This window comes from Nuphar pumila, chromosome 6 (genome assembly GCF_984573655.1).
Source record: "Nuphar pumila chromosome 6, dmNupPumi1.hap1.1, whole genome shotgun sequence".
NCBI lineage: Eukaryota > Viridiplantae > Streptophyta > Magnoliopsida > Nymphaeales > Nymphaeaceae > Nuphar > Nuphar pumila.
Window position 1 is genome coordinate 121,649,354 of NC_143254.1, and position 25,398 is coordinate 121,674,751.

The window sequence follows — 25,398 nt, forward strand, 5'->3', positions numbered from 1 at the left end:
GAGGACATGTGAAAGTTGATTGTTGGTTTAACCTGCAGAACAGAGGAACAATAAACAAAATTGAAAATAAAACTTCTAGTGTGGACATGAAAGCGCCATCTACAGATGTGCAACAACTTTTGTTATCAGCATTGTCACAGATGACGATCAAGCAAAATGAGCAAGGCGAGTGGTACGTTGATTCTGGTGCTGCCACTCATGTCACGGGTAATGCAGGTAAGTTATCTCACTTATTGCCTTATTTTGAAAAAGGTAGTATAGTTACGGGAGATGGAACCTCTCACTCCATTACTCATACTGTGCACATATTCCTATGTCAAAGTCCTCACTTCATTTGTCTGATGTCCTCCTTGCCCCTAATATTAAAAAGAACATTTTCTTTGTGGCTAAACTTGTTGATGATATGAATTCTTCCGTCGAATTTACTCCCTCTTTTGTTTATGTTAAGGATCTACGAACGAATGAGATGTTCGCTAAGGGGGAGCGTCAAGGGAACATGTACGTCTTCAAGGAGATTCCCTCAGTGTCTTCGTCTTCAGTCCCAGTTCTCCAGTTGAAGTAGTCCAAGCATTCGTCAGTGTCTTCGCCTTCAGAGCCTTTGTTTTCCCCTTCTATGCTTGTTTTTAATTCATCATATCATTGTAATAAGCCAGACATTTGGCACAGTCGCTTGGGACATTGTAGTCGGGGTTTTGTTGAAAATCTTGTATCTGATGGTCTTCTTCCAGAGTCTAGTTTATCTTCATTTTTAGAAAGTAATAAATGTTCCTCATGTGAACTCTGCAAAAGTCATGTTTTTCCGTTTCATATCATTAATAAAAGAGCTTCAAGGCCATTTGAGATTATTTGTTCCGATGTTTGGGGACCTGCACCTATTCCTTCTCTTTCTGGCAGTCGTTACTATGTTATCTTTGTTGATTCTTATTCCCGTTATACTTGGATATACTTCTTGAAACATAAGAATGAAGTTTTCCAAATATTTCGGGAATTTCATTCGATGGTCAAAACCAAGTTTTCTTATGATATTGTGCATTTACAATGTGATGGAGGATATTCATCGAACGAGTTTATTGCCTTTCTTCGGGATAAAAGAATAAGTCGACAGGTTTTTTGCCCTCATACCCCTCAACAAAATGGGGTTGCGGAGAGGAAACACAGACATATTGTCAAGAGTGCGATGAGCATGTTACATGATAGCAATGTACTCGTTAGTCTCTTGACAGAAGTTTTTCACACATCTGTTTATGTCATAAATCGTCTTCCTATGGCACTTCTGGATCGGAAATCTCTCTATTATACTTTATTTGGGCAACATCCCTCTTATGATGAGCTGCGTGTCTTTGGTTGTGTATGTTACATACATATTGATTCATCACTGCGAAATAAGTTTCAGGACAAGGCCGCTAAGTGCAGATTTGTTGGGTATGCGAATGAATACAAAGGCTATCGATGTTATGACCCTACTACAAAACGTATTAGGACCTCCAGGAATGTTGTTTTTGATAAACAAAATTTTCAGATCAATGACTCCGATGAGTTGCCATCTCGAGAATTAGAGGTATATGATCCATGGATGAGCGCAGATCTTGTTGCTAATACAGGAGAATCATGTTAGGCGAATTGTCCTTCCTTCGGCTTGAGTAGAGAGTTGGATGACTCACAGATGCATGTTGAACCATCTTCAGTTGAGCCACCTCCAGTAGAACGTTTTTCTGGACAGATATACACGAGGAGGGACAAAAATACATAGCCGAGAAATGTGGAAAGCATCGCCAATGATCTGGCTCAAAGGTTATCACGCATTAGGCATCCTATTCAACGATGGGTGAGTTATGAGACCTTTTCCCTTGACTTCCAGTTGTTTATGTCTCAACTCACAAAACAGGAGGAACCCACCTGTTTTAATCAAGCCCTTCAATCCTGTCATTGGACTGAAGCTATGAATGAAGAAATGGAAGCACTTCATGAGTGCAGACTTGGGAAATAGTACATCGACCGGAAGGAAAGAATGTTGTTGGCTCAAAATGGGTTTATAAAACAAAGTATAAACCCGAAGGTAGTATTGACCGATATAAGGCGCGACTTGTTGCTCGAGGGTTCACACAACAATATGGTGAAGATTACAATGAGACCTTTAGTCCGGTAGTCAAAATGGGTACAATTCATGTCATCATATCCCTAGCAGTCGATCGAGGATGGAGGCTTAGCCAGATGGATGTTAAAAATGCATTCTTGCATGGAACTTTAAAGGAGGAAGTATATATGGAGCAACCACCTGGATATGCTGAGAAGGACCCTATGCAAATCCAAGGCTATGGATGTTAAAAATGCATTCTTGGTTTGAAAGTTTCTCTATGCAAATCCAAGGCTATGGTTTTAGAAGATGCTCTCTGGATCACTCGCTCTTTATTTATCAAAAGACAGACATCGTTAAACTTCTTTTTATATATGTTGATGACATTGTGATCACTGGGAGTTCAGATAACCATGTACAAGACGTGAAGCGATTTTTAAGGAAAACTTTCAAGATGAAAGATTTAGGGGAGTTGAGGTACTTTCTTGGTGTGGAAGTTGACAGACAACAGGACACATTGACACTCATGCAACAAAAATACACTCTTGATATTCTGGAAAGAGCCGGGATGACGAATTGCAAACCAGTCAGTACTCCCAGTATATTACATCAAAGGCTGAGCTCTGAAAATGGCCATCTTTGTGTCAACTCTACAACGTATAGAAGTCTCGTGGGGATGCTGCAGTATTTGACCTTTACCAGACCTGATATAGTTTATGCTGTTAATCAGGTATCCCAGTTTATGCATGCTCGAACGAAAGGTCATATGGAAGTTGTAAAGCGCATTCTACGCTATTTAAAAGGAACTATAGGAGACGGACTTGTTTATCGCAAGAACAATAACCTATATAAAGGGCATGAACTCATCACTTATACAGACGCAGATTGGGCAGGAGATCCAGATGAGAGACGGTCTGTATCTGGATATTGTGTATATATTGGACACAATTTAGTGTCCTGGAGCAGCAGAAAACAAAAGGCAGTGGCACGATCAAGTACAAAGGCTGAATACAGGTCGATGGTTGCAGGCACGGCAGAAGCTACATGGATTAGACACTTATTGAGTGACCTTGGGGAGACACTTATTCGATCATTTCTTCTATGCGATAATCAAAGCGCAATAAACATTGTGTGTAATCCTATTCAACATAGCAGAACGAAGCATATTGAGATTGATCAACATTTTATATGGCAGAAAGTCGAGATGAAGGAGATAGAACTACATCATGTTCGAACAGAAGATCAAGTGGCAGACTTGTTTACCAAAGGGTTAACAGGACGACAATTTTGGCTTTGAAGAGCAAGTACATGCTTCAAAACCACGTACAACTTGAGGGAGGGTGTTAAAATATAGTATGTGGATGGATCTGGATCCAGATCCATACGCACGTTATATCAAAACACGCACGCATCATAATGTTTCATTAATGGCAATATTGTAATATCATATTCCTTATGTTTATATATATGAATTAGGGCTTGGAGGTCGGGCATTATTCTGCCGCCCCAGCCTTTGGCTTCTCTGTCTTTCTTTTTGTTTCCTGTGCAGGTGATGCTTGAAGAAACCCGTGATCGTGATGCACGCTTCACTGGCAAGTTTTGGCGAAAAGTGTTTCGCTTAATGGGGGCAAACTTGCATTTCAGCACAAGTTTTCACCCCCAAACCGACGAACAGACAAAAAGAATAAATGGCATGCTGGAGGAATACCTGGAGCACTTTGTCAGTGCCAACCAAAGGGATTGGGTTGATTTACTTGATGTGGCTCAATTCTGCTACAACCTTCAAAAGAGCGAGTCATCCGGCCATAGTCCATTTGAAGTCGCAACCGGACAACAGCCGCAGACTCCGCACTCCCTTGCTGCGCGAGGACGTGGCAAAGCACCTTATGCATACTAGTTTGTCAGAAACTAGCAAGATCAGACAGAGTTGGCGAAGGCATATCTAAACAAGGCAACCAAGCGCATGAAGAAATGGGCAGATGAGAAGCGTCATCCAGCAGAACTTCGTGTTGGAGACAAAGTGTTGGTCAAGCTCTTTCCTGACCGTACAGCTATCTTTCGGGGCCACCACCGAGGCCTTATTCGCAAGTATGATGGTCCATTCACAATTATCAAACGTGTGGGGAACTTGGCGTACCGACTGGACTTGCCAGCAAACTTTCAAGTGCGTCCGGTATTCCACATATGTAACCTGAAGTCGTTCCACGAAGATGAAAGAGATCCTCAACGGAGCATGCTTCAACGTGCTCTGATCCCGCAGCGAGCTCCTTCAACAGTCAGTGTGTCAGGCAGAGAGCCAAATGTCATCATCAATCATTCCAACAACTATCTAGGGGAAGTCAAAAAGTACTTAGTGCAGTGGAAGGGATTGCCAAAATGTGAAGCTACTTGGGAAAAGGCCAGCAGCATGTTTCAGCATCGACAGCTTATAGAAGGCTACCATGAACAATTGGCGTCGAGGACGGCGCCAACTTAGGTGGGAGAGCGTGTCCCGGACCGCTATGTTTTTCACCTTTTTGCTATGATGTATATACCTCTTTGGCACTCTAGAGTGCCCCACAAGGCCTTACGGCCTAAGCACCCCGTGTATTCGGACCCTTTCTTCCCCTCTTGATGTACTTTGCTTTCAAGTATCTATAAAAAAGATTTTTGCATCCTTGTCTCTTTGCTCTCTTTGTGTTTGTGCATACGCGTACTCTTGCTTCCGCTCGTGCGCGTGTGTTGTGCGTTGCTTGTGCGCTTAAAAGGCCTGCCTTCGGTGTTTGTGATTGCCCGAAGCTACGTCACGGGGCCTTTGCTTCCAAGCCCGTGACAGTTATATTGTTGTTATAATTCAACATATCACTTTTAATGCCTTGCCCATTGGTTTGTGACATGGTATCAGAGCTTTGGTGTGATTGAAGATAGGTGGTGGATCGTGATAGCTTCTGTTGGTGCATTAGAAAGTGTGTCATCACCCTTTCTCATCAAGTTCATCTTCTTTTTGCTTCCTTGGTGAATTGTGGATGCTTTTGAGCTCATTGGAAAAGGTTTGAAAAGCTTGTGGTCTACATCCTTTAAGGTTTGTGGTTATTTATACTTACCTTTTTCTCTTTCAAAATGAGCGAAAAAGATTCTACGACGGTTATTGCCTTCAAATTAAATGACTCAAACTATCTTATGTGGGCGGCCGCTATAGAAAATCATTTAAAAGGAAAGAAACTATGGAGTTATGTGAGTGGATCAATATATGAACCCCAACTCATTTTAACCAAGAAAGATGGTGATCAAATAAGGGCCCTAAATGATGATGAAAGAGAAAAAGCTCTAATCGAATATCAACAAAAGGTTGAGGATTAGGAAGTCGAGATTGCCCTAATCCTATCTTGGTTCCTCAATAGCATGAAAGTAAAGATTGTGGCTAGTGTTGTGAAATTCAAAAGGGCCAGTGAAGCTTGGATATTTTTAAAGAATATGTTCGTGCAAAAAGACTTGGCATGACAATATTTTGTCCAAGAAAAGGTTCAAACAACTAAACAAGGAGACAAAAGCATGAGGGACTACTATGGTACCCTTGTTAAAATGTACACTCAAAATCAATATTGTAAGTATAAATATATATACTTATATACATAGAGATACGTATACATATTTTATATGTATACGTATCTCTATATATAAGTATATATATTTATACATTTTTATCTTTTTTTACCCGAAAGGGTATTTTTGTCATTTTACATTTTGCGCATATTCCATTTGGAATATGCTGTAATTTTTCCATTATTTTTTGTAATTCTTTTAATTTTTATTTTTTCTTTTTTGCACTTTCAAAAAGTGCATTGGGGGTCTCCCCAATAGAGTCGTTGGGGAGCCCCCAACGGTCACAATTGTGACCGTTGGGAGCTCCCCAACGACTCCTTTGGGGAGCCCCCTCTTGCCTCCTTCCTTCTTGTATAAATAGGGGTGTTCCCCCTTTGTATTTTCTTAAGCTTGAGAGTCTCAAGCATTTGCTTTTATATATTGAAATACATGCATTATTGCATGTTTATTATTTATACACTTTTTGTGTATTTTGTTCAAGTGTTGTGAGAGTGCTTTCGTGCACTTCTTTTATAAGGTTTTTATGCTTGTTTATGTATTGTCTCTTCGTAGACAATTTTACATGGTATCAGAGCTCGGTTGTTGATTGGAGATCGTGAGATCCGCCTTTGTTCGAGTGCCTCGAAAACCGTGCCTTCGGATTTTTTTGAGATTGAAGTGGTGGATCTTGCTTCTCAAATATTTTAGAAGGACCTTGTGCTAAGAAGAAGTGGAAACATCGTATTGGTACGCCTTTTTTCTTCTTCTCTCTACGTCTTAATGGGTGAGAAAGAGTCTCACTTTGCCCTTGGCTTCAAGTTGAATGGGTCCAACTATCATATTTGGGCCGAGAATATGGAGGCCCACATAAAAGGAAAAGGATTGTGGGGTTATGTGCAAGGAACAATTCCGGAACCGGAACCCAAGATAACCATAATGGACGGAAGTGAAATCAAGATTCTTGAGGGAGAGGAAAGGATCAAAGCTCTTGAAGAATACTCAAAGAAACACGACGAATGGGAAATGAAGAATTTCAAGATTCTTTCTTGGTTCTTCGCATCCGTCGAAACGAAGATTAATGCCAACATTATCAAATTCAAAAAGGCATCGGAAGCTTGGCATTATCTCGAGAAGATGTATACATCAAGAGACCTATCTCATAAGTATTACCTTCAAAAGAAGGCCCTCTCCCTTACTCAAGGTGAAATGTCTATTAGGGAATATTTTGCCGATCTTTCCTCTATTTGGGATGAGCTCTCTATGCTTGAACCAAAATGGAGTGGAGAGGCAATTGAACTCCGCCACAAGCAACTTGAAGAAGATCGTTTCTTCAATTTTTTGAATGGGTTGAGACCGGAATTTGAGCAAATAAGGTCATCACTTCTATCCTCATTTACTCCTCCCTCTCTTGAAGATGTTCTCACCAAATTAAGTGGTGAGGAGACTCGTATGAATTTATGTAAACAAGGACCAAGTGTTCTTATGGTTCCTTGTAATTATGAAGAAAATAATGAGGTTAATGCCGTATCAAGACCCGGAAATAATGTAAAGACCTATCGTCCTCCTCACTTTAAATTCCAAAATCAAGGAGGAGATGGTGGACAAAGAGGGAAGCGGGACTATAGCAAGACTATATGTCACTTTTGTAAAGAACCGGGGCATATCAAGCCGGTATGTCCCAAATGGAAGAAGCTCCTTGCTATGGCCACCACCGGCGCACCTCAAAAGGAAGAGGCATCATCAAGTGGGTCACTCTCGTTGAACCAAATAATGGAAGCCCTTCAACCTCTTCTCAAGGGAGCTACATCCGGTGCCGCCGTGTCTACTTCTTCCATTCCAGGTAAAGTCCCTTGGCTTTTGGACTCAGGTGCATCCTTTCATATGTCCCCAAACATGTTTTCACTTTCCGATTATTCAAAAAATGCTTCTCCATCCTTTGTTTCCACTGCGGATGGAACTTCTCTTGAAATTAAAGGAATAGGTAATTTTGAAACTCAAGACTTTTTTATTCCAAAAATTAGATTTATACCTAAACTTAATTTAAATCTTCTTTCTGTTTCTCAACTCTCGGATCATGGTTGTGATATTAAATTTTCATGTGATAAATGTTTAATACAGGATCGCCTGTCCGGGAAATTGATTGGGGAAGGCTTTAGAAAAGGCGATTTATACTACATGGAATCTCTTCGAGTTCCAAAATCTTTTTGTAATGTTGCCCAAAACAAAGATATAAACATGTGGCACAAAAGACTTGGTCATCCTAATATCACCAAGTTGTCTTACTTACATTTTGCAAAAGACCTATGTAAAAGTTCCTTTTCTTGTAATGACTGTATTCTCGGAAAAATGAAAAGTTTACCTTTTGAGCAAAGAACTATGTTCTCATCAAAACCCTTTGAAATTGTTCATTCCGATGTTTGGGGACCGGCACCTGTTGTCTCAAAAGGAGGTTTTTCTTATTATGTTATTTTTGTGGATGATTTCTCTAGATATTCATGGATCTTTTTTCTTAAATTTAAACATGAAGTCTTTTCATGCTTTAGAACTTTCCATTCGATGATCAAGAATCAATTTAATAGTAACATAAAGATTTTTAGAAGTGATTCTGGAGGAGAATATCTCTCCAACCAATTTAAAATATATCTTGAAGATCAAGGAATCATTCACCAAAGATCTTGTCCTAAAAACCCCCAACAGAATGGGTTGGCCGAAAGAAAACATAGACATATTATTGAGACCACTAGAACCCTTCTTATTTCCCAAAACATACCAAAAAATTTTTGGGCTGAAGCTGCTCTTGCTTCTGTTTATCTGATAAATCGTTTGCCTTCTAGATTATTAGGAAAAATATCCCCTTTTGAGATTTTATATAAACTTGAACCAGATTATAATAGATTACGAGTCTTCGGGTGTAAGTGTTTCATACTTACGGATAAGAATGACAAACTCTCTCCCAAGGCTATCCCCTGTGCTTTTCTTGGCTATTCTGAAACTCAAAAGGGATTTCGGTGTTATGATCTTCGAGAAGATAAGTTATATGTCTCTAGAAATGTAACTTTTTTGGAAAATGAAAGTGGATTTGAAAAAAATGTTTTGCAACAAGAAAATTTTGATTATTCCTTCCTTTTTGACTTATTGTCTAGTAATGATGATGTATCTAGTGATGATGATGTATCATCAAACCATGATGAGGACATTGAGGGTAATGTCGAAGAGCATAACCAACAAGAAGGCAGGAGTTCAAGTGATCCAATAACATACTCACGTAGAAACCAAGACACCTTTAGAAGTGCTATTGATCAATATAGTGAACTTGTTCCTGTTCTCGATCACCGTAGATCTGAGAGGAATAGGAGACCTCCAACTCGTTTTGTCTCCTTTGATTCCTTTTCACCCCGATATAGGACTTGTCTTAGTGCCATTCATTCTTATTTTGAACCTAGAAACTTTGAAGAAGCTAAAAAATGTATAGAATGGCAAGAAGCTATGCAAAATGAACTTAATGCTCTTAAAAGGGCTGAAACTTGGGATTTCGAAACTCTACCCATAGGAAAGAAAACTATAGGTTGTCGATGGGTTTTTAAGGTTAAAACTAAGAGTGACGGATCCCTTGAAAGGTATAAGGCTCGCTTAGTTGCAAAAGGGTATGGGCAAGAGTATGGAATTGATTATGAAGAAACTTTTGCTCCTGTAGCCCGAATGGTTACAGTTAGATGTCTCATTACTATTGCATCTATTAAAAATTGGAACATTTTTCAAATGGATGTGAAAAATGCTTTTTTAAATGGTGATCTTAACGAAGAAGTATATATGGATGCCCCACCAGGCACGAAGATTCCTGAAAATAAAGTTTTTCGTCTTCGAAAGGCTCTTTATGGATTGAAACAGGCTCCCAAAGCCTGGTATGATAGATTTACCAGTGTAATGTTGGAAAATGGTTTCTTCTCATGCTATACTGACACTGCTCTATTTACTAAGAAATCTAAAGCAGGGATTGTAATATTATTGCTCTATGTTGATGATATGTTAATTACAGGTGATGATGTTCAAGGAGTCAAGGGTATTAAGTCCGTCTTGACTTCAAAATTTGAGATGTCAGACTTGGGTTTTCTGACATATTTTCTTGGAATTGAGGTTGCTTATTCGCAACGTGGTTATTTTTTATCTCAGTCTAAACTTGCTTGTGAGATTATTGACAGATCCGGGATTTCTGATGACAAAGTATGCGAAACTCCTGAAGTTGTGGGAGCAAAAATGAAAATTGACGATGGTGTTCCTTTAACCGATCCTACCCCTTACAGGCAGCTGGTAGGTTCGTTAATGTATCTTAGTATTACTAGACCTGACTTATCACATGCTATACACATCGCCAGTCAGTTTCAGCACGCTCCCACAACCGTTCATATGAGTGCTGTTCTTCGCATCGTCAGATACTTGAAGGGCACAATAAATAAGGGAGTATTTCTATCTTCTTCTTCTGATTTAAAATTACTTGCTTATACTGACTCAGATTGGGGAGGTGATCCTAGTAACCGTCACTCCACCACTGGTTTTTGTGTTTTTCTAGGTGAATCTTTGATTTCATGGCGATGTAAAAAGCAACAGAAAGTCTCTTTGTCATCCACTGAAGCCGAATACAGAGCCATGGCATCCACTACCATGGAAATTGTATGGATTCGACAACTTTTGGAAGATATGGGAGTACCTATCCGAGAACCAACAAAGCTATGTTGTGACAATAAAAGTGCAATCTATATTGCCAAAAATCACACCTTTCACGAGCGAACAAAGCATATAGAGATGGACTGCCATTATGTCAGAGAAGAATACTTGAAGAAGGTCATTGATCTACCATACGTGACGTCTGAGTATCAACTTGCGGACTTCTTCACAAAAGCTCTTTGTTCGCCTAGATTTCATTTCCTTCTGGACAAACTTGCGGTTATCACACCGTAAGTTTGAGGGGGGGTGTTAAAATGTACACTCAAAATCAATATTGTAAGTATAAATATATATACTTATATACATAGAGATACGTATACATATTTTATATGTATACGTATCTCTATATATAAGTATATATATTTATACATTTTTATCTTTTTTTACCCGAAAGGGTATTTTTGTCATTTTACATTTTGCGCATATTCCATTTGGAATATGCTGTAATTTTTCCATTATTTTTTGTAATTCTTTTAATTTTTATTTTTTCTTTTTTGCACTTTCAAAAAGTGCATTGGGGGTCTCCCCAATAGAGTCGTTGGGGAGCCCCCAACGGTCACAATTGTGACCGTTGGGAGCTCCCCAACGACTCCTTTGGGGAGCCCCCTCTTGCCTCCTTCCTTCTTGTATAAATAGGGGTGTTCCCCCTTTGTATTTTCTTAAGCTTGAGAGTCTCAAGCATTTGCTTTTATATATTGAAATACATGCATTATTGCATGTTTATTATTTATACACTTTTTGTGTATTTTGTTCAAGTGTTGTGAGAGTGCTTTCGTGCACTTCTTTTATAAGGTTTTTATGCTTGTTTATGTATTGTCTCTTCGTAGACAATTTTACAACCCTCTCACCCTTGTGGGATAAACTTGAACTTTTGGAACCTAAATGGGAGGGCGCAACTATAGAAATGAGAAAAAAGCACTTGGACAAAGAACACTTATTTACCTTTTTTGTATTGGCTAAGACCGGAATTTGAGCAGGTGAGGTCCAACATTCTTCATAGAACCTCTGAAACCTCACTTGATGATGCTCTTGGTGAAGTGTATCAAGTTAAAGCTCGGCTTAATATGACAAAAGGAAATGAAGAGGTTCTTACAGTGTCAAGGCAAAAAGGCCCTCGCCTTGAGGCGAGGCACACTTTTTGTCCCTTGAGGTACATTTTTAACAACATTGATGTATATATATATATATATATATTCTTGATGTTTGGCTCTATGAAGGGTATTTTGGTCATTTCATTCTGCTGCATAGTTTGTGCCCAATAAGGGCATACTTGTAATTGTCATTTTAGTTTTTGTTTTGTTTTTTTATTATTATTGTAATATGTACTCTTGTCATGGGCTTTATTGGGAAGACAATATAGTTGTTGGGGCTTTATTGGGAAGACAAATATGGTTGTTGGGACCTCCCCAACAGCTATATTTCTAGCTGTTAGGCAACAATTTTATTTCTAGTTGTTAGGGGGGCCCAACAACTATATTGGCCTCCCCACTTCATTATAGATAGGGCATTCTAGCCCATGTGAATATCATTGCGAACACCCCAAATTTTTTAAAGTTTTGTAAAAATGACCCTTTTGCCCCCGGTTCCATTTTTTTCTGAGAAAACCAAAGCCAAATTTCAGTCAAGTCTTCAGATTTTCTGAATTAAATTCCATATGGCTATATTCAAAATTAATTCTGGATCCGAATCCAATGTTTTAAATCTATATTTCTTCAAAATTCGGATCCAAACGCATTTTCTAAAGAAATTTCCCCAAAAATAGCCTTAAAATTCTCAGAAAAATTTTCTTTGTAGATATTTTGCAAAAACACAAAAAAAATAGTTTTAATCTTTGTTTTCTCGCAAATCTTAGGATTTTTACTTGAAAATGCAAAAAAATGGAAAAATAACACCAAAAACCAAAAAAAAAATTGGAAATATTTTGAGAAAAACAAATGATTTCGAGCCTTTTTGAAAAATAATTTTCGCTAAAGACCTCTGAAGCCCTCTTTTGTAAAAATTTGAAAGTTGAAAGGGGGGGGGTCTTTGAAAAAATCTTTTTAGGGTTTTTCTTTTACCCTTCGTAAGGAAGAAGAGGTGGAGGGAGGCGCAGCCGCCCCTCCCGAAACTGTCTCCATGGCCGGCCGTTCCCCCCCCCCCATGTGCGATCTCCACGCTCATCCTCCATCCACCATCCATCTCTAACAACCGCTCGGCCCTTCCCGAACCTTCTTCTTCTCTTTAAGAAGAACTCGCAGGAAGAACCCTAGGTATCCGTTTTCACCCTACCACAGCATCTTCTCCTTCAACACCGCTTCTCACCCCGCACCTCTCTTCTTGACGATTTTCCTTCTCCGTTTCTTCAGCAGTAGAGGGATTCCCCTCAAGCAACAAGAGATTGACAGCATCAATGAGTTATAACATCAATGGGGGGGAATCGATCTTTCGTTTTCTACATCCTTGCTTCTCGGAATCTCCCCTTTTAAGCAGCTAAAAGGCTGAAAGAAGTTGATCGATTATCCCAGCAACTAGAAGTCTCTGCAAATCAGGAACCTCCAACAACGGGAAGTCGATCAGCCATTGCAGAAGCGTCTCTTTCTCCTAACTAGATTATAGACTGCGATAGCGGAGGATATTGAAATACCAAATCCAACCATCTGCAATCAGATTTTCATCAAATCACGATAGGTAGCCCCTTTCCTTTCCCATTGCTCACTGCTGTTCCGATTTTGCATTATTCCTTTTGAAGTTCTCCTTCTGAGTTTCTTTCTGTTTTTGGTTTTGACATTCTATATAAATTTTACTTTTATCATTTTTATCCTCCCATCTCATTTTACCAAGATGCATAAAAGGTTTGGGTCGACCTGCATATAGCAGGATCGACCCATCTAGTGCAGCATCAACAGGAATCATCAGATTCCGACATCTTCTTTCTTTTAAGGCAAAAACGTGATTCCCCTAATCTCTGGCATTGTCTCTTTCTTTAGATCGCCTTTTACATATCTGCGTTGTTTGTTATAACATTTCTGTTGTTTTCTTTCTTTTTCTTTTTTTTCTTTTTTCTTTTTTATTTTTTATTTTTGTTTCTCTTTTCTTTCCCCTGTTCCCATCTTATGGCATTTTCATTTTAACCCTGTTTTGCTACAATCCTTTCATTTTTTAGTATCTCGTCGATTATCGACTGCCTGTTTTCACCTCGTCCTTCCCTCTAAATCCTGATTTTACATCTTGGCATGTTGGACTGCATGATACCTATGTCATCAGCATCTGTATACTCATTTGGTTTACCATCGTACTGTGCATTGTAACTTTGATCTGAATCATGTTTTCATCATGGCCTTTTTCTCCTGTTTATGCCTAATTTTTTATCCTGTTTGGATTGCATATTGCGTTTCATGAACACATTTAATCATCATATTGTTGCTCTAACGTCGTGTTCACTCTGTGTTAGATTAGTCCAATTTCTCTGTAAATTTAAGTTAACAATTCTGTCATATTTTGCATCATCACCTCCCAATTCAGCATTGGGATCCATCCCCATAGCATTAGCACCTCACCACAAATGTCTCCCGTCAAGTCAAAAATTACACAGAGTTAAAACTTTGGAGCAGAAAGGTTACGCAGGGAGTCCTTGATTGAATCTGCATCTGTTCCACTGATAGGCATAATCCCCGATAAGGAAACTAAGAATAACTAGTTTTTTTTTCTGGAATTTCGCTTTAAATTAATGCAGTGTGTGTCCTTTTCTTCTTCTTCTTTTTTTTTCCTTTTCACCACTTAGCATGCTGATGGACAGGTCTATCGTGGAAACAGATTCAGGTATGTGATCTGTGTTGTTCTAGTTGTGTTTACTTCCAATCGTTTCATGCCACCTTGTACTTTCGCATATCTGATGGGTTAGAAAATTTTGTTTTAAAAAATACTGTGAAAATAATAGTGAGGTTGGCATTCTCAATGTTATATGTCCTTGTCATTTCGCTTATGTTAATGGGTGTATTCATCATCTGGGTAATCTTACATTTGTAAATGAACCCTGTTGGTTGTTCTCAGTATAGTTATGTTGCCAACAACCCTCTGATTGAATGAGGATGAACAGAGATGTTGGTCACAGCGTAAGAAGGGATGGAAAGCATGCCTCTTCTGACCATCGACCTCTTCAAGATGAGTGTCTGTGGGCTTGTCAGGTTCTTAAAGAGGAAGTAGCAGTATGATCCATAGGAGGCATTCACCTCATGCCTTCTTCATTCTATGAACTCTTGATTAGTATTATGTCATCTCTGTACATCTATGCTGTTAACATCTGCAATACCTGCAAACTGCTATTGAATATACAACTCAGGCTGCTAAATCACAGTATGGTATGACTTCATTCGGGAAGGCTAGAAACTTGAATGATGGATATCATGAAAGTCCTGCTTTTTGGTCGTGGCCTGCCTGGTTCTGGAAATCTGCTATCTGGTTCATTAAATCCTGCAAGTCCTAACAGGCAGATTGATAGAAATCCACATATTCTTTCTTCGATGAGGGGCTCAAATAGGCCTATGGGATCTTAGTACTATGAAAATGATGGGAACATGGAGGGTGATTTTGTCTCCTCATTATTGGAAGAGTTCAAAAGTAACGAGACCAAATGTTTTGGACCTTCAGAAACTGCAAATCATGTAGTTGAATGTAATGCAGATCAGTATGGGAGTTGATTCGTTCAATGGAAACTGGGAATGGCTACTGATGAAGAGAAAAACATGGTTTTCCATGAGATCGCCTCTCATAGCCATTCTCTAAATTTGCCTTGTGCTAATTAATCTAAGCTAAATGACTTCGCGATGTCTGTCTGTCTTGCAGCACCAAAACGCAATAAAGTGCGTTGGGAGCATCAATCAATGTTTGGGACAAAGCTACTGCCTTCCATGAATCACCGGCTGGTCCTCTCTATATTTCTCTCGACTGAGTCTTGTCTTATGTCATGAAGGATCACTATACCAAAAGAATGGAACAGCGTGCCTACATGAGTCGGTGAAGGTATCTGTGCTAATGGTTGAGCATATTTTGCTTATACGACTTGAGGTTTTTTTCACTTAATTTATTCTATGCTGATAAAAGGTCTCATTTCTTGCCTTGTTATCTAGTAATTGTATCTTACTGTCATATTTGTTGATAAGATTGAAATGACTGATATTTTTCCAAAATAATATATGACTCCGTTCTTTCACAAACTCTCGGTATGCTAGCATCTTCAAACAGTTGTTATATTTGTTAATAACTACTTCATACTTTACTGTTATGTCCTCTTGCCCACCCACCTCTTATTATACATTCAGGCCAGTTTGAGATATTAATATCTCAACCTTGGTAAAAAGCTAAAAGACCATAACTGAGTCAGGTTGAGATATTATTATATCTCAGCCTCATTTTTTTTGTCAAAGGACTCCAATCAGGTTGTCAAGTCCGTCGCTAGCCTAATTTAATAACAACAAGAGTCAGGTGTATAGCAGGGGGGAGAAAAAGAGAGATATTACCCCTTCAAACATGAGAGTTATGATTGTCATCATTGTTATCAAGGTATGCTTCTATCCGATTATGTAGATATGCAAGATTTTGTTCACTGAATATCTTTAGTTTTGGTATAAAATTCCCAAATTTCTCTGTTGCTCCCCATTTGACATAAACACTCTTATCGTTGCAGGGCTGGTTTTTAACTCATCTGGTGCTTGGAATTTGTTTCTTCCTACATAGCAGACCCCCTATATGCTGACCTTTCCATAAAGACTCTAAGAAAAGCAAAACTTTAGGTCCTACAGCGAGAAGGCTGAATCCTTCCAGAGTTTCTATGAGTTAAATCAGTGTTCAAAAGATTACAAATATTTTGCATCAAATGAAATCAAGTTTCTTCCTCAATTCACTCTTAAATGCTAGTGAGAAGACATAGGTTTATAGCCTAAAATTTCGGTTGAAAACGATTGAAAAACTAAAACTAAGGTAAATAACCCCATAACATGATTTTGTACCAGTGAGGCCTTGTCCAGAATGTATATATATACAACATATATGTATATACATATATATATATATATATTTCCATGTTTTTTTTTAATATAGATATGCACCACTGACATATCCTATAGATCGTTAATTTTGGTCTTCATATGTATCCATATGTGTCCCTTCTTAACAAATTCTTTAAATTTCAGTTCAAGACCTAACCTTTCTCTTTATGTTAGATTATTTTGTTTTGCAGCCAACTCAATTCTTGCAGGAAATGTCATTTAGTTTTAAAGGCTACAATTTCAAACTCGATTTAAGTTGCAATAATCAGATCATAATTTACATTCCCTGCTTTACGTAGAATGAATGAGCATTGTAGAATATCATGAATTGTTTGTTTTCATACATTTTTCTTTATTTCTCAAAAATTCTCATAATGGCAAAACACGAATGACACGTGCACCATTTCGTAAGAGGTAATGGATGTTAAGTTGATGATCCACATCAATGGTCATAGTCAGGGTGTGGACAAAACTTAGCATTTTTACCTTTTACAAAATAACACTGGATCCGCATTGGATCCACTTTTCAAAATCATCATATTTTCTTTAAATAATTTCCTCTTTTATTTAGAATTTAACCTGAAATTAATTCAACATATATACCAATGGCCATAGTCAGGGTATATTGAGAATTAATTTCATTTTAAATTCTATAAAAGCACCAAAATGTATTACATTCTTCACTTGAGTTTAAATGTGGTTATCATATAATATATTCAATGACCATAGTCAAGGATATATTATAACTTAAACCCCATTCTTAATTCACTTAAAGAATGGAATAGCTTTTCAAAATCTAATTTCAAACTTATTCAAATTCATTCATCATATAGGATAGAACTACATCATATTTTTCAAAATTCTTTTCCAAAATCCAGGTGATCTCAAATATCTCTCTCAAGTCTATAGTTTAATTCATTCTTCTATCTTATCTCAAAGATTTAAATTCCAAGTTCAAAGTCCAAATTGACTTTGAAATTTCAAAATTCCATCTTTATATTCTTGACTCATTCCAAATTCAAGCTCCAAATTCAAAGTCCAAATTTATTTTGAAGTTCATTTATAAATTCAAATTCTCAAATCAATTTTGAAATTCCAAAATTCCAACTCAATTCAACATCCAAATTCAAAGTTCAATTTAACTTTGAAGTTTCTGATCCATCTTCTAATTCAAAATCAAGTTTTCTTCAAGTTTTACATCAAAGTTGAGATTGATTCTGAATCCAAACTTTCCTAAAGTTCCATCTGGGTTTTCAAAATCCAGATCCATCTTCAAAAGTCCCATTTAGATTTTCAAAATCCAAATCCAAAGACAAATCCTAATCTCAACTTGGATCCAGATTTCCAAGTATAAATCCTTATCCCACTTTAGATCTCCTATCATGGATCCAAATTCCATTTAGGATCCAAAATTCTTATTCCATTTTGGATCTCCCATCACGGATCCAAATTCCATTTAGGATCCAAATCCTTATTCCACTTTGGATCTCCAATCATAGATCCAAATTCCATTTAGGATCCAAATTCCTTATTCCACTTTGGATCTCCAATCATAGATCCAAATTTCATTTAGGATCCAGATCCTCATTCTACCGTTGGGTCTCAGATTCAGATCCAAAATCCAATTCTTAGGATCCAGAACCCAATTCTATATTGGATCTCAGACTTCAGATCCAAATCCATTCTAGGATCCAAGACCCAATTCTATCTTAGATCTCAGACTTCAGATCCAACTCCATTTTAGGATCTATAATCCAACTCTATCTTGGATCTTCAGATCCAAACTTCATCTTGGATTCCAAATCTTGAATCCAATTCCATTCAAAATTTCAAAATCCAAAATCCATCTTGGTTCCAATTCATTTGAACCAATTCCACTTCCAGATTTCAAACCAAGTTCTTATTTCGGATCCTAAATCCAAAATTCAACTTTGGACTCTGTTTTAGAATCCAGATTTAGGATTCAGATTCCATCTTGAATTCCAACTTTCAAATCAAATTCTATTTCTCAAATTCTATTTTAAATTTCCCATATTTTATTCTGATTTCAAACTTTAAAGATAGAATCCAATTCCATTCCAAATATTCATCCAAGTTCAAATTTCTAAATTTTAAAGTCCATTTAGGACTTTGAAATTTCCTTTCTTCTCTTTTCTCTCAGTTTCAAGATCATTTTCCAAATCCAGATTCATATTCTCAAGCTCTTGATTATTCTAAAATTCAGAACTTTAAATTTGAGTTCTAAGTTAAAATCATTTCTTCACTTTATCAGATTCATCTCAGAAGCACTTGGGATTTCTTCAAAACATTTTTTTCAAAAAGAGCATACATCTTTGCATTTGCACAAGCATGATTCATTGTGCATTTAGATTTAGGATAAATACTTAGATAAAATCTTTGCAAAGCAAAAGGCATAAAATTCGACCCTTGGTTTGATTACCCCTGGTAAAGGCGCTAGGAACGGTCGAACCTCGTACCGACGAGCGGATCCCGTCTCCCAGTTTTTCCGCAAATATTTCAAAAACGGAGGCGAGTTATTTCAAAATCTTCAAAATTTAGGTCAAGTGAGACCCGCAAAAGAGTTTCCTCTTCTCTTCTCTCCTTTCTTTTCTTTTCTCTTTTTCTTTCCGTTCTTTTATCTTTTCTCCCTTCAAAAAGGAGGAAAATAAGAGGTTGGAAAGAAAAAGAGAAGGAAGAGAGAGAACATTACGAGAGGAAAAATTTTGCGATGATCACAATCATCCTTTTGAAAGGATTATTTGTTAATAAAATTTTGATTCTTTCTAGTGTTTTTGACATTTGTGGCTTTTGCATTAGCACTTTGAGTACATTTTATGTGTTATCAATCCTCTTGTTCCTTTGAGGGCTTCAAATGTATTATTGTTATATTGTTGTTATACTTCAACATTTATAACTTTTATTGCCTTTCCCATCGGTTTGTGACAAATGCAAACGGGGTGACTCTCGTGGCTTATTCGTAAAAAAAAATGCATATATACATAGATACATACATACATATATTTATATATGTATTGTTGTGTATGCGTGTGTGTGCCAGTATCCATCTGTCTATATCAACACACACACAAATATATATATTTGTTTATTTATTATTTATGGTTATCCAAAGAATAAAAGAGCTGTTGTGCCCTACTTGAAATTGCTGCATTTATATTATGAAGTCCATGACCAAACAGACCCACAGAGGAAGCAATTATTCCTAGTTGAACATACAGACAATTATATAAACATTTATATACTTCTTGGTATATGCATCAAGCACTATTTTTTTCCTTTATCATGTAGGTGTGCTGTTTGTAGGTTAACTTGTAGCTTATCAAATAAGGTAAATCTGATATATTTTATATGTATTCATCAATGGCGATCTGTTGTTATTGTGATGATACACATTAACATTAAAAGGAGGCCTCGTAATTATGGATTTCAATTTATCATGCAAACCTATAAGATTCCAACTTTGATGAGTTGCTTACTCCATCTTTATCCAAGTCTCCATTATATAAAATATCAGTAATCAGACGCTGCTACCAAAACCAGAAACAGAATGTCTTCAGGAACCAAAATCTTTGCCTTCAGAAATATGAACAGTTTGAAGGCAAAGAATTCACATGCAATGATATAACCGAGGAGTGTTCATATCATGCATAAAATAAAGATTGATCAAAAGCATTTCAGTATAACCATCAAATTGTACGAAAAAATCTTACCAGTGAATGTAGTAACTCCCAATCAGTCCATATTTTGCATCACCTGAAGCTTTACGTGTAAACCAAATCTCACATAAAGCTGTAATGAAGTAGGCTATAGCTATTCTCTGCATTAAAATCAATGTAACATTAGAACATAACATGAGGACAGTCCATAGTAGCACTATCCGTTAAGTGACAGTATTTTGATAAATGTTGAAGCTAAGATCTAAATGAAACATGCATGCATGGATGGAAGTACAAATGATCCTTATAGATAAACCACAAAATATAACAGATATATTTTGGGTGTAGGGTTGCACTTCCATTAAATTGCTAAATACATTTTGGTCTCTCTCTGGCAGGGCGGACTCCACCGCATCTGCTCGTACAGCTCCACCAACATACTCAGCTAAAGTCGAGGGAGGCCGAATGTACACATACTAGAACGGAGACGACTACGTGGTGGAGTGATGAGCTGTATTATACGACCACTATGCCCAAAGAAAGAGTCTCACGCACGCATTGGGTCGATCCCCAACGAAGGTGCAGAGATAATCTTTTAAGCATTTGTTCAGTACCTCAGTCTGTCCGTCTGCCTGGGGATGGTACGCGATACTCATGGCTAGCTTCGAACCCAGTAAGCGGAAGAACTCTACCCAGAGGTGATTATAAATATCGGATCTCTGTCGCTAACGATGGTACGTGGCATCTGTTAAAATGTAAAACTGTACATATATGTATATATAATAATATTATATTATTATATATATATATATAAATACATTTTTAATTTCTTTCTTTTCTGTATTTTTTTTCCTTTATTTTTATTTTTTGTCTTTATGTCATCTAGTTCAGTTTGAACTAGAATGACTGTTGCTAGTCAAGTCCTGTCCAGACTTGACTAGCAATAGAGCTGTTGGACTGACACAGTCCAACAGCTCTTAATAGAGCTGTTGGACTGACACATTCCAACAGCTCTAAATAGAGTTGTTGGACTGTGCCCAACAGCTCTATTGAGTCCTCTTTCAGCTGTGTATATAAAGGGGTGCAACCCCTCTTGTATTTAACTCCAATGCTTCTTAAGCAATTGGTTTTTCATATCAATAAAGAATACATTTTTATTTTTATTTTGTTTCCAGTTATACCCTTTTTAAGGGTTATGCTTTAGTGTCATTCTTGACACTTGCTCTTGTTAATCAAAGCTCGTGTTTCGAAGATCCCCATTTCATTTCATTTCATGGTATCAGAGCCGCGGAAGTACTAAATCTTGAGGAAAAGCTGCCTCGGTTTTCGTGCCCGTTTGCAAAAGTGTTCGCCACTTGAAGAGAAGTGTTTTATCACTTCATTGGAGAAGATTTCACATCTTGTTGTATTGTTTTTTTTTCTTTCTTTCTCATTTTCCTTCTTGTTTCTCTTCTATCCCTATTCTTTCTCTCCTTGTAATCGATGGATGACAATGATAAAGTCACCATCATGCCTATGAAACTAAGCGATACGAACTATGTAACATGGGCTTCAATCATGAAGCACCATATATGAGGAAAAGGCTTATGGGGGATTGTGGATGGTTCCGATTCGGAACCTAAGCTATCTCTTACTAAAAATGAGGGAGATAAAGACGTCCCTCTATCGGAAGAAGAGAAAATCAAGGCTATTGCCTCATACGAGAAAAAATGGAAAGAATGGAGAATATCTCATGCGAAGATAATGTCATGGCTTATCAATAGCGTTGACATTAAAAAATGCTCAAGTCTTGCCAAATTTGATCATGCCGATAAGGCATGGGAATACCTTAAGAATATGTATTCCCTTAAAGATATTGCACACGTGTGCAACCTCCAAGAAAAAGTTCGAATGATGACACAAGGAGACAAAACTATTCGTGAATATTACAATGGGTTGTCCGAACTTTGGGAAGAACTTTCCCTTTTAGAACCAAAGTGGCATTGTGCCGAAGACATCGAGCTTCGTCAGAAACAACTCGATGTTGAACATTTTTACCAGTTTATCACTAGATTAAGGCCGGAATTTGAAACCACTAAATCGGCCCTACTTCACCGGGGAAAAATTCCTTCTATTGTTGAAACTATTGAAGAGTTAACAATGGAAGAAAATCGTCTCCGGAAAGGTTCTTTAAAAATTGAAGATGATTCCGTTTTAGCCGTGTCTAGACCAGGGAATCATGTTCGATCATATAGGCCTCCTCACTTTAACCGACAAAATGGTGACTATGATAAGAAGAAAGTTATTTGTCATCACTGTCATGAACCGGGACACTACAGGCCACAATGTCCCAAACTTAAGGAGCTGAGAGAAAAAAGAGCTGCAATTGCTGGATCGGAGCCTAAAGATCAGGATGCACCAGTTTCCCTGGCCCAACTAATGGAGATCCTTCAGCCTCTCATCAAAGGTGCATCTTCCTCATCTGAAGCTTCAACCGGCGCAGCAGCCTCATCTTTTTCTGATTTAGGTAAAATTTCTTGGCTTCTTGACTCTGGTGCATCTTTTCATATGACCCCAAATAATCAAAGTTTATCCAAATGTGTTAAAAATAAAACAAGTGTGTCAAAGATCTTTACTGCTGATGGGACTTCTCTTGAAATAGAAGGAATAGGAGATTTTGAAAAAATTTATAAAACAAAAAAAAAATTTATTCCAGAAATTAGACATGTTCCCAAATTAAATTTAAATCTTTTATCTGTATCTCAAATTTCTGATTATGGGAGTAATATTTCTTTTTCTTCTCATGGTTGTTGGGTACAGGATCGCCAGTCAGGCAAGCTGATTGGGGAAGGCCATAGAGAAGGAGGACTCTATTACATGGATTTTTTGGAAATGCCGAAGAAAGCTTTTTGTTATAATATTCAAAAAATAGAGTTGGAACTGTGGCATAAGAGACTTGGTCACCCACATATAGCCAAAATCCAACATTTTCCAAATCTAGGGAAATTTTGTAACTCTGAATCATTTGATTGTAAAGATTGTATTCTCGGCAAAATGAAAAGATTATCATTTCAGAACAGAACCTTTTTCTCTTCAAGACCACTTAAATTAATACACTCGGATGTTTGGGGTCCTGCACCAGTAATTTCTAAAGGAGGATTTGTTTACTATGTTATTTTTGTCGATGATTTCTCCCAACATACGTGGATGTACTTTCTCAAACATAAGTCTGAAGTATTTTCATACTTTCAAACTTTTCATAATATGGTTAAAAACAAATTTCAAAATGATATTACTATTTTTCGCACAGATTCAGGGGGAGAGTTTTTATCCACAGATTTTCAAAATTATCTTAAATTGCATGGCATCACACATCAAAGATCTTGTCCTTATACACCTCAACAAAATGGACTGGCAGAACGAAAACATCGCCATATTATAGAAACCACTAGAACTTTATTAATAGCAAATCAAGTACCTAAAGACTTTTGGGCAGAAGCTGCCTTAACTGCCACCTATCTCATTAATAGGATGTCATCTTCTTCGTTACAAAATATCACTCCCATTGAAAAACTTATGAACATTTCTCCAGACTACTCTAGATTAAGAATATTTGGGTGCAAATGTTTCATATTTACTGACAAAAATGATAAACTTTCCCCTCGTGCGATTCCCTGTGCCTTTTTAGGATATGCTGAAAACCAGAAAGGTTATAGATGTTTTGACTTCAAAAATAATAAACTATATGTGTCTAGAAATGTTTCCTTTCTTGAAAAGGAGAGCTTCTTTGATTTTAGAAAATTAAAAGACGTCACTGAGTACTCCTTTTTGCTAGATCTAACATCAACATCTGATGAATATGACCTTGATTGTAACTTTGATGATGATCCAAGAATTATTGATCTTAATGTTGAAAATGAAGAAGTTCATAGAGATACTAGTATTCAATATTCCAGGCGACAAGAGTCTAATACTCCATGTGCACTTGAGAAATATTCTAACATTCCAACTAGACAATCATCCCGAATCTCGAGGCCTCCAGAAAAGTTTGTATCATACGAGTCTTTCTCACCCACATATAGGGCAGTTATTGCATTAATTCACTCATATGAAGAACCATCCACATATTTTCAAGCAAAAAATGATATCAAATGGATAGAAGCCATGAAAGTTGAATTAGATGCACTTGAAAAGGCTTCTACATGGAATATTCAAGATCTTCCTCCAGGGAAGAAAACTATAGGATGTCGATGGGTTTATAAAATTAAAACCAAGAGTGATGGTACTCTTGAAAGATATAAAGCCCGTTTAGTAGCCAAAGATTATGCCCAAGAATATGGGATTGATTATGAAGAAACCTTTGCTCCGGTGGCTCGTATGACTACTGTCCGAACCTTAATTGCCTTAGCTTCTATCAAAAAATGGTCTATTTTTCAAATGGATGTCAAAAATGCTTTTTTAAATGGAAAGCTAGTTGAAGAAGTATTCATGGAACCCCCTCCTGGTCTAAGTATTCCTAAGGGTAAAGTCCTTCGCTTAGAAAAAGCTCTTTATGGACTTAAACAAGCACCAAAAGCTTGGTATGATAGGTTTAGTCGTGTTATGATTGATATTGGTTTTCAATTCTGTTTAACTGACACTGCTTTGTTTATTAAGAATTCTGATGCAGGGATCATTGTGCTTCTTCTCTATGTGGATGATATGATCATCACCGGAAGCGATAAACAGGGAGTTGAAACAATCAAAACACTTCTTAAATCTCATTTTGAAATGACCAATTTGGGCTTGTTGATATATTTTTTAGGCATTGAAGTTGCTTATTCTCCTAGAGGATATTTATTATCTCAGACTAAATTTGCTTTTGATATTGTTTTCAGGTCTGGTATTACTGATGATAAGAAAGTTGACACTCCAGAAGTTGTTAATGTTAAAATGAAGATTGATGATGGAGAACTTCTTGCAGACCCTACTCCTTACAGACAGCTTGTCGGGGCACTTTCCTATCTATCCATTACCAGACCAGATATAGCACATGTTGTTCATACAGCAAGTCAATTTCAACATGCTCCTACTTTTGTTCATACGGGAGCAGTCATGCGTATTATCAGATACATCAAGTCCTCTCTTTCACGAGGACTTTTCTTATCTTCCTCCTCTTCTCTTGATTTAATTGCATATACTGATGCTGATTGGGGAGGTGATCCCAATAACAGACACTCAACCACTAGCTTTTGTGTCTTTTTAGGGGAATCATTAATCTCGTGGAGGTGTAAAAAGCAGCAGAAGGTATCTCTCTCATCCACCGAAGCTGAATACAGAGCCATGGCAACCACGACCATGGAAGTAGTTTGGCTCCGACGACTGC

At 37.4% G+C, this 25,398-nt stretch overlaps 1 protein-coding gene across 1 annotated transcript in view; it reads right to left on the reverse strand.

Moving 5' to 3' along the window:
- The window catches only part of LOC149835980 (uncharacterized), a 157,152-nt gene that overhangs the window by 92,418 nt on the left and 39,336 nt on the right, over positions 1–25,398 (reverse strand). Inside the window, exon 5 of the mRNA XM_090008886.1 lies at positions 20,109–20,215. Within this exon, the coding sequence (XP_089865012.1) occupies positions 20,109–20,215 (107 nt within the window). The remainder of the gene's footprint in view (positions 1–20,108; positions 20,216–25,398) is intronic.